Here is a 20,123-nt window from a genome sequence, read left to right as displayed (position 1 = left end):
CTTCTTCCTTTTTCACAGCCCCAGCTTTGTAGCAAGGGCTGCACACCATCCCTTGCTGGGCTGAAGTCCTTCTAATGCCCTGTCAGACAGGGCCAGCCTTGATGGGTGCCATGCACAACAGTTCAGTGCAACAGCATTTTGGGTGGCCTCCCGTCTTGCTTTGCTTGTTTCCCATAGGAGCTTGTGGGGAATGCACCACATAGGCACGCTGGCACTCCTGCCCTCGAGAACAAGCTGCGTGCGAAGGGGAGCTCCATGCGATCGAGGACGGTGGAGGCGGCTGTGCTGAGGGCGCAGCCCTCCCCTCGGTGCTGCTATGCCCTGGTCCCGCTGGGTCCTGGTCCTCAGGCACGCCGGTGCAGCCGCGGTCCCTCCCGCCCAGCACAGCCATGCCCTGCCTCCGGAGACACCGGGGAAGAATACGGGGTCCCCAAAGGACACATGTCCCCTCCGGCCTCTCCCCTCCCCGCGCGGTTTGGCGCTGAAGGCAGCAGGGGACTTCAACTTTCCACGCCGCATCAAAGGCCTTCTGTCACCGTACCGCGACCTTACAGCCCCGTTCCCTGAGGGGGCCCGGCCACCATATGCCCAATGCGGGTGGCGGGGCGGGGATCTCCCTCCTCCCGCCCCCGCCCGAGCCCGAGCCCCCGGGCCTCCCGCCGCGGACCGGCCAGGGCAGGCAGGCGCTGAGCCTTCGGGGCCCGCCCGCGGCGCCCGGCGGCCGCCAACGAGGGGGAGGCGGAGCGGGCGGACACAGCGAGCGAGGAGCGGAGGCGGGCGGGGAGGCAGGAAGGGAGGAGACAACGGCGTGAGGGCGGGGAGAAGTTTATTCCCGGAGACACCTCTCCAGGGCGCGGCGGCGGAGTCTTCCCGAGTAGGCGGCTGCTCGGTCCGTGGGCTTGGGACATGCGCCGCGGCGCTGCCGGCCGGGGTTAGTCACGGCAGGGTGCCGGTCCCGAATTCCCACCCAGGCCAGCGCGGCGGCAGCAGTAACTAGTGCCTCTGGCGTACGGACCGAGCGCGGCCGCCTCCCGCCCACCGCCCTCTCCCTGCTTCCCTTCCCCTCTCCCGGGCGCGCGAGGAGAGATAACAATGGTGGGGCGCAGCCGCCGGGCCCCCGCCCTCGCCTAGTGGAAGCTGGTGCCCCGCGGCAACTGCTCCGCCGCCCCGCCCTGCGGCGGCCCCGGGTCGCGGACCGCGTTGCTGCCGGCGGCGCTGCCGGGAGGCGATGGTGCCCGCGCCGGGGTTAGTCTGATCGCCGCTCCCCGCCTCGCCGCCTCCGGTGCCGGCGGCGCTCCCGCGAGGCCAGCGCCCGCCGCCGCCCCGGCCCCGCTCCTCGGGCTTGCGGCCGTCTGATCCAACTTGGGAGCTCCTCCAGAGAAGCAAGAGTAATTAGTGATAATAATAATTTAAAACAAGGGAAGGAGCAGAAGAAGCGAGTGGATAATGTCAACACCGAGCAGATTCAAAAAGGACAAAGAGATTATAGCGGAGTATGAAAGTCAAGTGAAAGGTAAGCGCAGGGCGGCGGCGGGAGAGCCCCCGCGGGAGTGGGGCGTCCTGTGCCAGCCCCTTCCCGGGGCAGCCAGCCGAGCCCCCAGCGCTGCCCGGGCGGCCGGTCCCAGCTGCCCGAACTTCGTGGCGGAAGGAAGCGGGGAGGGGGCGGCGGGCGCTGCCCTCCGAGCGCCGCCGGTGGGTGCGAGGGGCCGGGCGGCAGCGGCGGCGGCTTGTCCGCTGCCCAGCCCCGGCCGAGTACCTTCTCTTCCTCCACCGACTTCGGTAACACGGGGGTGGGGGGAAGGGGGAAGGACAAAAAAAAAAGAAAAAAAAAAGACTTGGCAATTACTGAAGCGAGAGACAATAGTAAGCCATACCCCTTTCTTGAGGCACATGGCTGGTGTCCCCCACCCTCCCCTCAGGGCTGTAGTTTCTGTGCTGGCCTGTAAGAAGGCTAATAAAGAATTATCCTTGATTATTGAATGAACCCATTCAGCCATCCCAGGAAGTATTTCAGCCTCGCATCTCCCGGCTGTATTGCGTCCAACTATTGTGCCAAGGACAGCGTTGGTAGATCCTGGCTTGAACTACCGGCGCTTCCAGAGCCTCGAGTTTCCTCGCCTATCGTTTTCCCTCTGCCGGTGGCTTGGGCGAAACAGAGATTGGGGAAGTAGCGACATGGGCAGTGGGGTGTGTGTATCTTGGTGTGCGTCCTTTTTTTCTGGGTACTCTCGGGGAAAATATTGCATAATACACAAATTGCAATAAATCCGAGGATGGATGCAAACCTTAAATGCAGTGTTTAAAAAGCTATGCTACACCTGAGCTCTGTTTATTAAAATGATGCGGGTGTGCTGGTCACATAGGGTGTTTCCTCCTTGATGCTTCCCACGGTCTGCAATGTGCAGAGCTAGTGTGCCCTCACGCAGGTCCATGGGCTTCGGAAACAGCCTTCGTGTGCCATGCGGGCAAAGGGCTGGGGACCTTTTAGGCGAGGCATCTGAAACAGTATGGGAGGGACCACTCCTCAGCTGTTCAAATGTTTATTGACTCTGTATAATTGCACAATATTTTTTCCTCTTACTTGATCCTATGAGATGAATTTTTCAAGACAATTCTTGGAGTTTTGTTGGGGTTTTTCCTCTTGAAAGGAAAGAGGTAATTTTGAGGGTTTTTTTTCTTCTGAAGCTTAACTTTTTGTGAAAAATACCTGTAACCTGTCGTTTTGGGTCCAGGAAAGGATCTAGGCTTGAAATACGAGACCTGCCAGACAGGTGGGCAGTGAGGGGTCTTCTCTGAGCTGGCAGGTAGGCTATGCTTCAAGTGTCTATCTGATATGGGCAAGACCAAGACAGCTCTGGCATAGCTGGTGGATTCACTGCCATCGAGCCCTTGGAGGATTGGTGCTTTTGCCTCTCTGTGGAGATGGTGCAGATTTGTCTTCATCACTGATCAGAAAAAATGTTGAAGATCTTAAGCTTGTTGCAGATGTGCAGACTGTTCTTTGCCTAACTTGATTGTTACAGGCTGAGCCTTTATTTTCTGCAGCCAGTTGCTATGTAAGTCATTCTTCTCTTTTGAATAATGAAGAGGGAGGTGATGTTTGTAATTGTAGTTTAGTAGAAATTTTAACTTGCTTTGCTCCTTTATGGTGGTCTGGGGTGTGTTCAGTCTGGTCCCAACTGTCTCACCTGAATTGTTGATTAGCAGCTGTTTGAAAAAGTATGCTGGGCTAGCAACTGTAACCAGAGATGATTTTTCTTTAACCAGCATCACAGCAATTGTATTTCATATGGTATGAACTGTTTGTACTAAGACATTTCTGCTTGAGACCAGCTCAGTGATACTGTAAAAAAGTAGCGATACCACTGCGTGATACCTTGAAAATATTTTTTATATTGAGGGGTTCAAGGGCTAAGGAATCAGCCCTAATCAGCCAGCAAGGTAACTTTAAGGGAATGTAAATGCAGGAAAGTCAGGTCCCTATATGCTGCTTGGAATTTCATATATTAAGATAGGAGAGAGGGTGTGGCCAAACCGCTTGTACTGCTTGTGATTTATGGTGCTTACAATGCCTAGCTGATTTCTCACTGCTGATGTGTTCAGTTGCCTGAAGGATGTGCACAATTGGTCAGCAAACTGGCCATTTGAGGTCCTCTGGACAGGCATGCACAGAGCAGTGTAACACCACATGTATGCCTTACCTTGTTGTGGGAGTGCATTGAGCTCAGCTTGCTGAACATCAGCCTAATGGATTCAGAAACTGACACTGATGTGTGCATTTGTAAATCCTGTCCTAAGATGTCTGAATATTGATACTGGAGGAAGAGGGGGCCATAACATACATGGTCTATAGGTATGTATATGGTGCCATATTTGGAAATGAGGATTTAACATTGCCATTCTTCACATAGCTCTTCTGTTCTTAACCCCTCAAATAGGAAGCAGTAACAGATGTTAATTGTTCTGCCTGGTTCCTGAGTGGTGTAAACTGATATCTTCTCTTTGGATTTTTAGCAGTATCACTAGATTGGCTCTTGCTTTAGTGGAGGTCATACAGGAACGGTAGAAAGCCTGCAAATGTTACCTGTTTGTCAAGCCGAAGTGGACAAAGTACTTCTGACTTGCTGGGCAGAACATTTTATTGCATATTTTTTGCAACATCCCTGTTCTTCAGCCTAACTTCTGTCAAGAACTATCCCAATTGTAGCAGTAAGGTAATTGCGTTCACTTCCCTGCACATCATATAGAAAGCAGGATATTTCTTATGGATGTCGTAATACTGAAGTTAGATCTGTCTAGCGGAATACCTATACCTATTGTTTTGGGGGATGTAAGGATATTATGGTGCCATAGGTACCTTACTTTGTAGACATAAAGGTGCCTGGGAAGTAAAATAATTAATAAAGTATCCCTGATCATCCAAAATATCAGTCGTATCTGTTTGTTTTTCCGAAGGATGTGATAATTTTATAGGCCCTCTAAAGTCATTAGAGGTAGTTTTAGCAACCTTGCAACTGGGGTGGGTGATGGAACTAGAGCTAGAAGGTGGACAAATGCTTTTTAGATGAGCAACAGACTGGTGGTATTGTTCTGAGCCAAGTATTAACTTTTTGCTATATGACCCTACTTAGATTAATACACAGCATTCCTTAACTCTAAGCTCAGTTGACTATAGTAGCCTATTATTGTATGTTTTGTATTCTGAGGACCAGCTGCTCCTTGGTACCGCTGATAATGTCAAGTTGTATCTGTTGATAAAGTTACTGAGCAGTTGTTGATAAAGTTACTGAGCAGTCGACAGCAGTGAAGAGATACTAGAGCATCCTCTGATGGCTGTGTGGGTGTCTTGAGTACGGTAAAGGATGTGTTAGCGAGATCTTGAATACTGTCTCACTTCAGAAATTTATCCCTCTGAAGAAGAAATCTGTTGTAGTAGTGGAGGATTGGGAATGTACTGCTTCATAGCCTTATGATCATTCAAGCATTAAACTGACATTACCTTCTTGAGACTTGTAACTGGTCTTCCATGCACAGGAGAAATGTTCTTTGAATAGGCAAACATTGTACTGACTAATTATCTGGGCGTGTCTGTTCAGTGAGATCCTCTGTATGGTTTGAACTGTTGAGAATCTTTGGAGTTTAACAGTCTTTTGGTTTTCTTATGCAACAGGATCTCCAACTGCAGTGGGCTGAGGGAAGAGCTACTTAAATGCTTCCTTTTTCCGCCTTCATTTTTTACTTGGAATTGGCTTGTAAATACAAGCCCAAAAACAGTTTGGAAAAGAAGACGTTTCCCTAAAATCCATATTTTTATAGTCTTCTTCGGAACAAAATACTCCTGTTTTTCCACCAGAAACAACTTGATAGCAGTCTGTATTACATTGCCTAATTAATTTTTATGGAAAATGAAAATTCTGAATTGTGACCCGAATTTCAACTTCACATTAAAAACAACACTAGAAGCTTCTCTGAGAAAATGCTGAGTTCGGAAGTACAAATTGGGTTGTCATTTTAGTAAACTGATAGCTATTTTGAAAAAAATCTTTGTAATGAAACATTTGATACCTTGGACAATGTCAGAATTCTTGAGGTTTTTTTCAAAAAGAATCTGGTGAATAGATGCCAGTTTCCAAAGTTCAAGTTTATCGTGTGGTTTAGCAGAAATTTTTCTGGTCCAAGATCTTGACCACACACAGAACTTTGTCTGATACAGAAAAGATATTGTTCTCTATGCTGTTTTTCAATTGGAGTTACATACTGTGTAATGAAGGCTAGTTCTTTACCTTTTTCAGCCATCACATTCTTCCTGCTCTCTGATCCTTCCTTTCAGAGTACAGACTTCAGTTGTCTAGGTAAATGTTAATGAGTTTGTAGTTGACTATGTAGCTGAAAGGGTTATCTGCAGATTTAGGTAGTTCAGTCGTAAACCAGCCAGGGGGTTTCTCTGGTTGATTGGGTTGGAGTTTGAGTTGTTTTGGTTTTTTTTTGTTAACCAGCATCTTCAGTACTCTTATTATTCTCACAGCTTTCTTGGAATGGAAACTAAGGAACTTGGTTTAGTACAACACTGTGCACCAAATTATTTAGAGCATGGGGGAGCCCTACAAAAAGCCTGCTTCCCAAAGGTCATGATTGAGGAACTTGAGATGTTTTGGTTTCATAGTCTTTCTGTATAATTAAAGAAGAAAATGCCTTTTCTTGATGCTATTTGAAAATATAGCTAAGAGTCAGGAAAGTACACTTTCTTTTTCCTGGTTTGACCACAGAGCTGGTATGTCCCTGCACCACAGTGAAGCTGCATGTATTGTTTTACTTCAGTTTAAAGGTGAATGAAGTCTTGATGGCTGTAGCACACATGAAAAGGTAAGCACTGAATGGATTGTCTGAAGAGTGTTTCTTTCTGGCAGTATAGCAATCCTAATGCATACTCAATGTGTATGTTTTGTGCATATTTGCATATTTTTGTTAGTCTCTAAGAAAGTTTTAATTCACCTCTGACTCTGAAGCAGTTTGGAAACTTTTTAGGATCACTTCTCTGAGGCTTTTTTTTTTCCTTTCCAAATGTACTTCCAGTGCAGTTTTGCTGTTGCAGAGTGATGCTCTAAATCACGCAAAGGTTCATTGAATTTCCTGCATTATCTTCTATTGGTCACTTTTTTATGAACTGAAGTTCTAGTTGCTGATAAAATTAAACTTATAACTTTGAAGTGGTTGCAGTAAGGCAGAATGGGATCCAAATTTCTTCCCATTCTCTGCCTCAGATTTCACTTGGGTTAGGTTTTGCCTTTTGTGAAAACTGTTCTTGTCAGTCAGAGGTGATGGATGGTAGTGCTGGAAAAAAGTGGGTCAGTGCTGTTGAGACTGGATAAGAAATCCCCTGCTGACCATTACACAGCCTGTTAGAAATCACTGACCATGACTTGACAGCGCAGCCTGTGTAATCTCTGTTTTGGACAGGGATGGACGTGGGGGAGAGCTCAAACGGAGCCAGGCAGGTGTCAGTGAAAGATCCTATGGTGCTTGTTCTTCCCTTTACCTTTTTTTTTCAAGCCCTTGTTATATCTACCTGTCATACTATCCCACGTCTAACCTTTCTGGTCTCCCTGGTGGAAACCGCTGATACCTTAGCCTGTATTAATCCCTATTAGAGTCTAATCTACTCTTACTGCTTGGCTTTCACAGAGTAAATAGGCTTTGGAGTGTGGAGGTTTGTTTTAGTGTGTGAGTGACTAGGCTAAATGTGTACCAGGGCTTCCTGTGTTCTGGGTGCTACCCCCTCTGCTTCCTGCAGGTTTTTGCCTCATGGCAGTATTTCCTCTGTGACTGGCTTCTCCCACCTTGCCACGTACTGACCCAACCCTTTCCAGGGATCTGCCATGTACTCTCTGCTCTGAGCTATCTGGGCTGATGTGAACAAGTGCTGACCGTCTCTGAGGCAAGTCTGGCTGACCTTGCTCTATGCTGGTCAGTCTGGGAGCTATGAGTCATGAATGGCCTGTTGTGCCTGAAATGATTTTGTCTTTTCCTTCCCCACTTTTTGTTTCTCAGGCACAATGCCACACACCCTGAGGTTCAAGAGATTGTGGGGGTATGTGTGTCTGTACATATGTATGCATGTGGAAGAAGAGCAACAGCTGAAAACTGGAGGCAGTGATTGAAGGTGCAATGACTGGCATCACTGCTTGTGTACCACTAACAGGGATGAGGCTGGTGAGCTAAGCAATGCCAGATACTTAGGGTGAAGCACAGAGGACCATAGCTGAGAGCACGGGACCGTCTCTTGGGTAAGACGCAGAGCTGTCTGCACAGGAAGACTGCTTGCTGTGTGTCTTTTACATTACCAAGGCTATATCTGGCACCAAATCCAAAGGAGTTGGTTATCGCTGCTTTTTCCTTTGTTTCCAAGACTTAAACAACTGCAGACTGTTCTGGCCATTTGTGTGGTGGCTTGGTCCTATGGGAGTGCTCTAAGACAAAAAATTCACTTTGATCTGTTGTACTGGAGCCATAATCCTGAGGCACTGCTTCCTCTGGAATCTAGTGTTTTCTGCAGCTTGTTGAAGTTATCTTCTAGTAGACATTGAAGTGTGTCACAAGTCAGTTACAGCCACCTGGTAGGCTAAAGGTAGTGTATTACATTTTACCTATGCTCTGCCTGCTAATTCATCCTGTCCAGACAAAGCACTCATATTCTCAAGCCATTTTCTGTTAGCTTTAGCTTAGTAACTGATCAAGGAAAATCTCTTCCAGAACTTCTTCTGTCCCCTCTGTTCATGTCACTATTTCTCAGACATATATCTATATGAATTTCAAGATGCAGTATTCAGTCTTGCACTGGACCTCGATTTTACCTGAGCTTACTGTTTGATAAATCCTGAGATTGAGATGCAATCTCCTTATGGAAAAGTGTTTTGGAAATAACCCCAAGCAAATCTAATGTTCTGTTTCTAAGAACTGTAAGAATTAGTTTGTATATGGGCATGACCATGACTTCATATTACTCTCTCATAGTCAGTGAATGCAAACATTATAATGAACAGTTTGTCTTCTCTAGAAGGGTTACATGCTTTTTTTTAGTTCATGGTTGGCACAATAAAATAATCCTGGCTTTAGGTGCCCGTTAATGAGGTAGGTGTTGCAAATAGGAAGGGAAAAACCACTAAATGCTCTCACAAAATGTTGTGGGGAAAGTCTGTGATTATGATTTGAGTCTGTAATAATCATATCTGTGAAATGAGTTGAAGGTGACCTGTGTCATTTTCTTCAAACTCTGTCCAGTGCAGGACAGTGCAGTTGATCCGACTTTAATAAGTCCCTACTAAGGCATGTGGGTTCTTTACCTGTGTTTACCTTGATCATAGCATCTGGGGGGTTGATTTTAATTAGAGTGGTGAGAAGGGTGAAAAAAAATTCTTTGTCTATTTATCTAGAAGAAGTTTCAGTAGAACTTGCTTAAAAGTGTGATCATGGATTCATCAGTTAGAATACTTCTCTTAACTTTGTTATGTTATCTATTATTGACCGATAAAAGACCTGTTTGAGTTTCAGTTGCAACCTCCTGAGACTTCCTGTTATAGATGTACTAGAGCTGACAAGGGAAATGTATTAGCATATTAACCAAAACATTCTCAAAATACACTAGACATAAGGGTTTTTTAATTGTGAAATAGAAGTTACAAAAAGTATAATTAGAACATAGTACGGTATTTCTTATTAGCTATATTGGGAATAAAAAACAAATGCAGCTGGCTTACCGGATGATGACTTCCAGGAAATAATGATTGTAACCCTTTACATAATTAGCTGTTGTGGGAAACGTAACTGACTACTGCAGATTCATATAAACTATCCAGACTCCTTAACTGACTCAGTGCTTACTCATCTGAATTACACTGTGTGTAGAATCTGTTAGCAGTTTGTTGGTCCTGTCTTACTTGGGGAGTCTTCAAGATGCTGCTTGTTTCTCTTAGGGTTTCCGAAATGGGATGGTGCACACCTTTGGCTTTTCTCTGTATGTTAAACTAAATAAGGAGACATGCTGATCCCCTCTCACTTTCCAGTGTACATTATTTCATATTGTAAAAGAAACCAGTCTCTACTGTTCTAGCCAGTTCCAGAGTGTCTGCTTTCTGAAAATCAGAGGAATCTGCTCATGTTTACAAACCACAGAGTACAGCAGAAGTCTAATAAGATTCAGTGATAGCTCTTGTATGGCTCTGTTCTTTCAACAACCTGTCTTCTTTCAAGCCTTGCTGTTCTCTGCTTTTCCCCTCTGATTCCTTTTTTTAAGAGAAGAGAGGATAAACAGCATCTAAAGCATCAGGTCAGAGGCAAGATAAAATAAGTGTTCATTCAGTACCAAAATAAGCAGGCATCTGAACTGAAACTTTCTAACTCAACAATTAAGTTACTGTTTTATACAATAACAGAGCAACTGAAACTATTACCAGCCACTTAACTGAAGTTTTTATATTATATTTTATATTATAGAGTAAGATTATCTGCTATCTACTAAAAAAAACCACCAACCCACACTTTAGCCTTTCATCATACACTTCAGTACGAGCCTGGGTACCAAAACACGCTGTGACTAAGTTGCTAGGCATAAACTTACTCTTATTCCTTTGACAGTATTTATGCAGGCATTCCAAAGGTATGGTACTTAACACACCAAGGTTGTTACAAGTGCTTAGACAATACAGCAAGCTCTACCTCTTGCAAATCACTAATTTGATGATGAATAGAAATAAAAATGGATAAATTCTTGTTCATAGGTACCTTGTGTATATGTGCACAATGTGTACATTCTTGGCATAAATAATGCTAATTCCAGCTGTGTAACAGAAAACTAGCTTTTGTGTGTGTTGTGTTGCAAATGGATAACTGATATGTGTAAGAATTTGACCGAAGTTTAAGAACTTGACAACTCTGCTGGTTTTGCTGTTCAGCGGACTATTTGAGGAGAAGACCAATGTAATAGGGTTGTGTGCATTACGTGCCTTATTTTAAGGTTGCCTTCATGTATTTGTGCTTTCCTAATTTTCAAGTAACAGTGCATAAAATTAGTGAGATTCTTAATGTCATGACAGAAAATAGAACCAAAGTGTTAATACCTTTGCATTGAAGTCACAACCACATGCAGAGTGAGAGAAGGTTCCCCTGTGCAGAATGATGAGAGATGAGGGAGCCCAGTGAAGGTAGCAGGTCCTCACCTGTTAGAGGCTCCTCTCCTCCCAGGGTGCCATGGAGGAGCCCGGTGACAGCGAGCACTATCACTTCTTCCCTGGCAGCCTGCGATGAGCAGTCTGTGTGCATCTGCAGCTGAGCTCATCGGATTATCGTTGAGTGTATTGTAATCCGTTAATTGCCAGCCACTTCTGATGACATGATATTGTAGTTGTGGGTCAAATCCCCTGCTTCTTAAGCAGTATTCCTACTGCCATCTTTAACTTTGCCTGTGGGAGGGTAAAATACACCACACCTCGTGAACTTGATCATGTGGCCTTAATGAGATAAAAAGCAGCCAGGAACATACTGTTTCTTGTAGCTTATTGCAATCTAGACAGACAACTATCAACAAACTTGCTTAAGCTAGAACATATAAATTGGGAATATGGAATAAAACTTTACTTTTTGAGGTTTCTTTGGGGTCTGAGAGGTTATAGGGTATGAGAATTTGGGATTTTACTGTTTTTCCTACAACCCTCTTGTGAGACTTCTTCCTACTTCAGGTGTCTTCTGCTAAGGTTTTAATGCATTATCATAACCATTCTGAATAAAGGCACCTGAGGAAGGTATGATATCTGGCTTTTTGGAGATGTCTCTGGTACTTTAAATAAAGAAAAATATGAAAATGTTAATGGAAAAACTGTGGACAAGAAAAATAGTCTGTATTTGAGCAGGAATCTAGTGCTGCATCTACCTGCTAACATATCAGAACAAAGGGAGGTGAATACTGAATTATGTGTGGCTTCGGCTGACTGTACGTACATACAGAAAATTGTAACACATTTTCCTTATGTCTAAAAATACCTGGTGAAGTATATGTATATTAGACTGGGCTACAATGAGGCATGCAGTACTGAGAGCCTGATGAAAGAACAAGGGTAACTCTTAACTACCAAAGACCAAGTAGTTAATGTGCGTAAAATTTGCTTTGCAGCTTTTGCCTGTCTTTCAGAACACAGAATGCTTTGGACTGGAAGGGACCTTAAATGATCATCTAGTTCTGACCTATGTCATGGGCAGTGATACCTTGCAGTAGACCAGGTTGCTTAAAACCCTATCTGGAATGGGCCAGTGATATTTCTATACTTCCTTCTGCCATTAATGTATTTGAAAAAACTCTTTGTATTGTCCCCCACATTTCTGGCTAGCTTCAACTCCAGTTGAGCTTTGGCCACACAAACATTCTCCCTTACAGCAGCAAGCAGCATCTCTGAATTCTTCCCATGTTCTTGACCTTACTTCCACTGGGCATACACCTTTCTTTTTTTGCCTTATCTCCAAGAGAAGATTCCTGTTCAGCCAAGCCAGCCTTCTGCCTTACCTGCTTGACATACAACATTTGGGAATTGCCTGCTTCTGTGCCCTTGGGAGGTGATGTTTAAAAAGTGACCAGCACTGATAGACCCTGGCACCTGCAAAAGCATTTTTCTTAAGCAAGAAATACCCTCTTTTGCATATAAAAAGGGTAAAAATTAATGAAAATAAGAACCAAAGTATAATTCCTCCAATATATATACCACCCTGACTAGCAAAGTAGTGGGTTACTGGTGAGAGGGGATGGGTTGTCAGATGGTTGGCTCAAGGAGATTCTAAGCACATGCTTTGCTAGTGCAAAGCAACTTCTGGGCAGTTCAGTATAGCTCTATGTTGTTTCCTTGTGGTTCCGGGATGGACTCTGTACACAGGGGAGATCTCTGCTCAGGCTTAAGAGGACAGACTTTCAGGCTACAGTAGCAGTTTTCAGTCTTTGATGAGGGCTGAAAGAGGCTTAGGGTGAAAAATATTCCATGGAATTAAATACACAAAAGAACTCTAACTCCTGTCTTTGCCTTTCAGATGCCACATTTAGTTCCCCTTTGGCTGCCTCACTTTGGAGGTGTCTGTGGGTATGTTTATGTGACTGCATATACTGGCCTACATGTTTATTCTGCAGTATAATTTGACACACCGCATCTCTAACATTGTTCCCTTATTTATAGACCAGAAACTGCCTTGCCTCCAGCTGGCAGAGACAAAAGTGCCAGCCTCATCCATGCTGATGTCATCTGAGTTGCCACCAGAGCAGACCTAAAAATGTTAGCTTCTGTTGAACCATGTGAAAATTTGTATGAAATTGAGGAATCAGGAATCTGAGGAGTTCATCCTTCCTAGTGATCAGAGAGCATTTGCATGAGGAGTTTGGTTTCACATCTTTATCTTACTCAAACATTATTCACACCTTCATCTTACTCAAAACTGAGTTTTGAATACAGCTCACTCACTCTGCAGATGGTTGGTCTGAGAGCTAAGGAACTGAGTATTCTGGTACAAGTCTCCCCGATTTCTTGTTTGTTTAAGCTCTTCTGCTTTTTCCCGGACTTAATGAATATTTAATTATTTACAGAGTGATTATGAATCCATTGCCTGGTAGTTAAAGCAGTCACCTGAGAGATATGGGTCTTGCTATGTATTCCAACCAGAGTGCGTTCCTGTTCTACTTGTTTTTTTAAAGAAATGGAAAAGGAGGAGGACTGTGGAATTGAGATATTTATGTGACTACTCTAATTTAAGAATACTTTATTAATCTGGAGGGGGAACTATTCAGCGGATACCTTATTTATTCATCGCATGTGGTATACAGTATACAGAAAAAAACCCCAACCCTTTCCTATGTGATGATTTTTAATCTTAATGCCCTGCCAGCATTTATGGTAATTTTTGGCAGATTGTCTCTAGTTTTGCTGACAATCTGTGAAGAAAATGTTTGATCAGAGTTGTTTGAAAGGTTCACAAGTGGATGTCTGTTTGCTTGAACCTTTGCTTCAATGACTCTTCCTGCAACATCCCCTCCATACAGCATAGTCAGTCCTCTGTCCTATGGCAGTTCTACTCCCCAGGTGCCTGAGTTGCAGATTCACAAACAGCTTTTTTTGCAGCCAACAGAAACTTACTCTGCAAATATTCCTGAGTTACTTCATATCTGTGAAGAGCAGGAATTTGTTTAGGGGGTTTTTTTGAGGGCAGAAAAATTGCCTCAACTGATGTTTAAGGAAGAAAGAAGGGCAGTGGGTCTGCAAATATTACTGAGGCAATTCTGCAGTTGTTAGTCAAATAGCAGTGAATGTTTTGGGGTTTAGAGACTAGAGTTGAATGTTTACAGTGCATTAATATAGCTGTAAGGAGGAGCTATGAAGAACAACTGAAGAACTCTTTACCAGTCATGACAGTTGATCAGGTTATTTCCTGTGCAGAACTGTATTGTAGGGCAGCAGACAGTCCTTCAAGAAGCCAAGATACTTGTTGTTGATTTGGGGCTTTACTTGAGTGTATTAACATGCCTGTTCTTTACTTGTACTGCTGTAGCTGTATGTGGTGAAGTCAGGTTGTGTGAACAGCCGTATGCAAAGTACTGTAGCTAAGAATCAGGCAAGAAGATGGAAATGATGGAAATGTCCAAATTCTTTTTAACCTCATTTAAAAGGGGATTTAAGACGACCCTTCAGGTATTCTTCTAAACTTGTACACTGGCATATTTTGTATTGGAAAGAACAATTTGTTCTTATTTCTGTTCTGCACTTCACTTGGTTATCCAATAATTTATCTCACTATTCATTTGATGACTTTTTTTTTTTAAATTATAATTGACTGTTGGATTAAATGAATAGCTGATGCATCCTGAATCAGAAGTAGTTCCTACTGGATAAGAGTATGCTTATAAGCTTCAGAGATACTGTAAATAAGGAGATAGCATATACATGAAGACTTAACAGAAACTTCAGATCTCTAAGTATTTATATGTAATCTGTTGTTTTTTCAGTTGTAATATCTGACTTGCAGAGACATTCTGTTTACATTAGGCAGCTTCATTTTTGCTTAGCATTGCTTATGTTAGGATATTTGAAAGTTAATTTAAATACTTTTTTATTATGTCTCTATAATTAGTTTTTTTCTTAGTTTGTAAGATACCAGTAGTATGTGAGATCATGGGATTAGCTATGATCACTGAAAACTCCACCTTGCTTGTAGGTCTGTTTGCAAGGTACTCTGAGAAAGAGCTTTTTAGGTTGCAGCTTGAACATTGTGTAGTGCAGTGGGGATTCAGACCTGTTACTAGGATCATATGGGCCATTGTTCCTATTACAGTGTGTTTATAACCTTGGAATTACCCCTTTGAATCTCATCTTAAGAGTCTGTGATTTTAGGAGAACATACCTTTTCTGTAGTTCTTGTGCAAACAGACCTGACTTAGGGGAAAAAAAAAACCCAAACATCTTTGGTCTCTTCTAAGTCAGACTCTGATCTAACTTGAGCAAGAGGACTTAATTTAAAGAGACATTAATTTCAGGGGACTGAATGGACCGACAAGAGTCTCCTTAAGTTGGTTGAAGGTAGATGCACTTGCATCAAAAAATGAGTACCAAGTTCCTTGTAATTTGATACAGACTTCACAACATTAAATGAGTATTGATGAAACTGATGTTTTTCTTTGTGAATTTTATTTTTCCTGTGATGGCTAAGATTTTTGCTAGCATCTGATATTTAGGTGGTTTTCCAAGTGATGAGGTGGGCCTTGCTGAAGCAGTGCTCCACATAGATGAGGTGGAACCGGAGCCCTTAAGTGCTGAGGAGACTTCTTAATTGTGCATAGACATGTCAACGTTCTCTATTGAGCCTGGACTACAGGAAAAGCTTGAGACCCACTGCAGCAAAATTTCAGTCAGTTAAAGCATTAGGCTTTGAATGTGTTCAGTGCTCTGAATAGTTGCTAACTAATGTAGGACTGGAGGGATGAATGAAGTGGTACTGCTTTTACAAGCAGAATAGTAGCTGCTGTGTGTCCTGTTATGCATAGCCTTGTTTACTTCACATACATGAATTTGTTGACCTCACTAGAGCTCTTAACCTTCCTGGAGCTACTAATCTCCATAATGTCTGCAGAATTGGGCTTAATTTTGTGGTGGGAATATGCAAAAACAAATGAACTATGAGTCATCATTTTTTACAGTAAAACATTCAGACCTAGTCCCACAGTTGATGTGTGTGGCTGATCCTTTCTTGAGAGCTTGTTGGATCTGACCCATGCTTTGGAAATCCTGACTTCTTAATTGCAGCAGAGATTATTCTGAAACAAAGGAAATGTAATGCAGAATATACTGGAGCAAAGCAAGAACTATCACTTGACTCAGATGCAACTTCCAAGATAAAATCAGTGTAAGTAGTGGACAGGATTGTGCAGAATTATAGAACATTTCAGTAGTACTCAGTATGCCTTGTGAAAACTATAGTGGTGATGTTTTCAGTTTACTGACCCTTACTTCCTTTTTGCATATAGCTTAACTAAAGCATGGTTTAATAAAATAAACTTGCTTTTAAAATTTATTGGCAGCACTGAATTGTGGAGGTAGTGGAGAAAGATGTGAATGTCACTTTCATGTCTGCACTATGAAATGCAAAAGCACAAATGTAGTAACCACAAGGCCCTTTTTGATGTTTTAATCTTTTAAACCTTTGAAATGTTGGTGTGCTTGAAAGGGCTTCTAAATCCCTTGGTTAGTCTGCTCTGTCTCATATTGTGTTCAAAATCATAGCAGATAAAGGAAGAGTGATCTGAAAGCTTAATGCAGTCAGAGCATCACGACCTGTTATGTAAAGCAACATTTGGCAGGGCCTTCCCAGCTGCTGTAAATGAATGTTAACAGCATTTTATCATCTGCTTTCACTGTCTTTATTACATAATCTGAATATTTATGACCCTATTAATATGTTTAGCTCTGAAATTGCAATATTGATGGAATGGATGTTCCATAGAATATTGAACAAGAACGATTTTTGCCTCCTGAACAAAAGTTGTGTTAATATTAAACAGCTTTGAGTTTGTATTTCAAATAAGTTTGCTGAGTTGCTTTACAGGTGTATCATTAATTCCCTAAATTATTTATTTTTCTAAACATTGTCATAGGAAAAGTGTTTTGGTGACAGGATTATGTTGCTGAACATTGTCTGTGTATAAAATACATAACACTAACCAGAAAGTGATGATTTTTTTTACTTGTAATGCAAGGCCTTGAATCCATAGTGATGATACTCTGTAGCCTTGAACAAACATAGTCAACCTAGACCAGATCCAGGCTATCAGTCACCTCCATCCAGAGAGCTGCTCCGGGTAGGATTCTGGGGCAAGCTGTGGACCAGCTTATTATTACAATGTGTGTGTGTGGGTGGGTGGCTGTGGTTGTTTTGTTTGTTTTGTTAGTTTGGTTTTTTTGTTGTTGTTTTTGTGTAACCAGATTCTTACTTTGTCTGCCACAGTTCCTCACAAACCTACATGCCTTCCTTCTGTTACAACTACCTTTACTGTTGTCTTGTGACCTGAGATGCATATCACGTAACTGAGGCATGTGTGCACCACATTAGGTGTTTGGGGACTGGTTACAGATGCTGTTCCACTACTGAATGTGCACTTGCCTATATCATGATCAAACTTGGAATTACATGTAGGAAGGTAATATGTTTGGTCAAGAGATGAATGAGGAGCTGTAAGGCATTTCCCTTGGGAACCTCTTAGATTATATTATGTCTCCAAACAGAACTGAACACCACCATTTCAGTAGTCATCTGCAAATTTCTAACAAGATGTGTTCAGCGGGTCAACACTGCTGTGGTCAGTGGCTCCCACCTATGGAATTTATGAGTGGTATTGATATTGTGGTTCTTTATCATCCTGCAGGCTAAATAACTCAGCTGCAGGCTCATATTTGCAGGTTGCCTATGAAAAGCAGAACTGGGAAAGTAAGTTTTGCATTTCTTTTGAGTGGTGTGAACTTTTTGGTCTCTTTTATCTTTGAGTGCAAAATCTATAGCCTGTCTGAAAGCTGCTGTCCTAAATGTCTTGCTACTGATTGCCAGGGCTAGAGTTTGAGATATGCAGCTGTTTGCGGAGGTCCCTTTTGTTTCCAAAAGTCTCGTGGGTGGTAGTGCAAATCCTGTGGTGTGTTCTGACACTGACATGTGTCTAATTTGGAGTACCTCTGTCTCATAATCGTCTGTACGTCCACCCTCTCCACAGTTCAAACCTCGCAAACTGGTACAGGAGGCAGCTGCACATGGCTGTAAGTGTACAAAATCTTAGAAATGTAAAGATCAGTGGGTGTGGAGTGTTAGAGTTGGGAAGAAAGTTTAGATTAACACATTTTTTAATAGTATTTTGTCCCCAAGCAAGGTTGTTATAGTTACTGCAGAACTCCAAATGGACTCTCTTCCCTCGTGGGGATTAGAGATTTAAATATGTATTGTTCTTCTGGGCAATAGTATTGAACAGTCAAGTAAGGTTCATAATAGAAAAAGGAAACCTTTAATTAGGACAGGAGTTTCAATTGCATTCTTTTTTGCTTTGTGTAAGAGAAACTTGTGTTAAATCGGATAAATAAAACAATGGATGGGGTGAAGGAAGTTTGGAAGAAGCAAGTCTGTTTACAAAGTTAAGTGCTGAGTTTACAATAAACCAGTAATTTTTACTTGGGAAGCTCTTAAAATAAGATTTACCTTATCCCCATCCCTGAGCATCTGAGTCAAGATATTTTACAATGTTTTTCAACTTATTCAGTGTTTTGGCTTGGGGTTTTCTTGCTCGCTTTAATTTTTCATGTAGGAAATACCTTTATTGCAATGTGAAATTAATAGGAGTGTTTAAACTTATAATATTTTGGGTTTAGGTTGGCACAGACATTGTAATTGCATTCTTCCATTGCTCATCTTTATACTTAGTTTATGTAATCTAAATACAATGCAGTATTTCCTTTAAATATGAAGAATGACAATAAATCTTTTCTGGTGTGTTCTGGGATGTACATTGCTCTGTTTTGTTGAGGTCTTGAAGTCAATAATCTTCTGTACAGTCTCAGCAAGTTGCCAGTGAGCAATAAATTATAAAACTGGCACCTTTAAGGAATAATACGTAGTAGCTTCAAGGGCTTCTTAATTTGTCTACGAAATTGCCTTTGGCAAAAAACCTGAACTGTAGTCTCCACTTCTCAACAGATACTGGTAAGAGGAAGCCTAGCAGATTTGAAGCTGATTTTCTTTTGCACTGGCTTATCTAATGTTTACTGGCTTATTATGTGTGATGAGACAATTGAATAATCTCCTGTCTTAAATGAGTTCTTTAAAGGAACACCTCAAAAAGATGGTTGTGCTTAAGCATTGGCCATCTGTCCTATGCCTGTCCTCTGCAGTTTAAACACCAAATCCAACAATGACAAAAGACTGCTGTTGTCTGGGAAACGATTGATTCTACTCCTTGTTTGGGTAGAAGAGTTCTCAGACATGGCTTGAGATAGTCCATTTCCCTAATTATCTATCTCTGGGTGTTTTACTGCTTTCTGCTCTTTCCTATCAAGAGAGTACTTTCCAGAGCAAAATTCATGTCCTTTTAAAGGACCTAACAAAACTCCTAAATTCAGAAGAAAGCAGCTATTGATTTCATTGGGCTTCTGGTCAGGCTTTTGAAAAAGAAGGGCATAGCCTTTTATGTTAAATAACCGATGTGATCTTTGTTGCTCAAAACTTTATTTTGTAGACTGTTCTAGAAATATAACATTCCCTTTTTACGGTGTGAGCAGCAAACTCCATTTAAGCGCAGAACACAGTGCATCTTAGTTGCAGAGGTGTAAAGGATACTTCATAGTAGCAGTGTACTTGAAACTTATTTAAATCTCCTACTCTGACCCACATCTTGCATCCCCTTTACTGCATCCCAAATGAGTAATATATTTGCCAAAGAAAGCTATTGTCTTCCCTTGGAACAACCTCAACTGGCATGTGGGATTCTTTACCAGGAAGGAGAGGCAGGGACCTTGTGTTGCATTTATAGAATGTGCGACTAAATGGCTCTTCCTGTTGCCTGACTTGATCATGGCTGGTTCTTGTTTGTCACAAGGATTGGTAGAGTAACCTCATGTAAGGGAGATATTAGTAACTTGAGAGTGCAAATTAAAAAGGTCTTTTTTTTCCCCAAATATCAATTAGTGCATGTTGCATCTTGTTCTTTCCATAGGCATCACTGAGAATTGTTTGGCTCCATCTTCTCTCTCCCTTCCCTTGGTCCCCCACTATATGTTTTTGCTTATGGTTATGATCCACCTTGAACCTTTTCTTCAGAATGAATAATGGTCTAGTGCTTTAATCATTTTTGTGGTCCTTTGCTGAACTCACTCTCACGTGCTCACTGCACTGGGAATCCCAGAATTGGACACAGCACTACAGATAAGATCTCAGCAGTTCTGAGTAGAGACAAAAAATCACCTTCCTCAACCTGCTGGCAGTGCCTTCCTAGTGGCAGCACAACCATATGGTGTATCAACTTGCTCTTCTCAGTTTTTGTTATCAGTAGGCTTGCTGAGGATGCACTCTGACCAGTC

At 42.5% G+C, this 20,123-nt stretch overlaps 1 protein-coding gene across 4 annotated transcripts in view; it reads left to right on the top strand.

The window, feature by feature from the left end:
• The first annotated feature begins 845 nt into the window (after positions 1–845).
• Positions 846–20,123, top strand: part of SRGAP1 (SLIT-ROBO Rho GTPase activating protein 1) — a 140,684-nt gene continuing 121,406 nt past the window's right edge. For all 4 annotated transcript variants that reach the window (XR_007905928.1, XM_051795758.1, XM_051795757.1 and 1 more), the window contains exon 1: positions 846–1,513. Coding sequence is in view for 3 of the 4 variants with exons in the window: in XM_051795758.1 (XP_051651718.1) it covers positions 1,447–1,513 (67 nt within the window). In the remaining variant the exon portion in view is untranslated. The remainder of the gene's footprint in view (positions 1,514–20,123) is intronic.

The sequence above is a fragment of the Manacus candei genome, unplaced genomic scaffold (assembly GCF_025592945.1).
Source record: "Manacus candei isolate 608988 ecotype Guabito, Panama unplaced genomic scaffold, ASM2559294v1 h1tg000043l, whole genome shotgun sequence".
NCBI lineage: Eukaryota > Metazoa > Chordata > Aves > Passeriformes > Pipridae > Manacus > Manacus candei.
The sequence above is the reverse complement of the archived record's forward strand: the minus strand, read 5'-3'. Positions and strand labels throughout refer to the sequence as shown.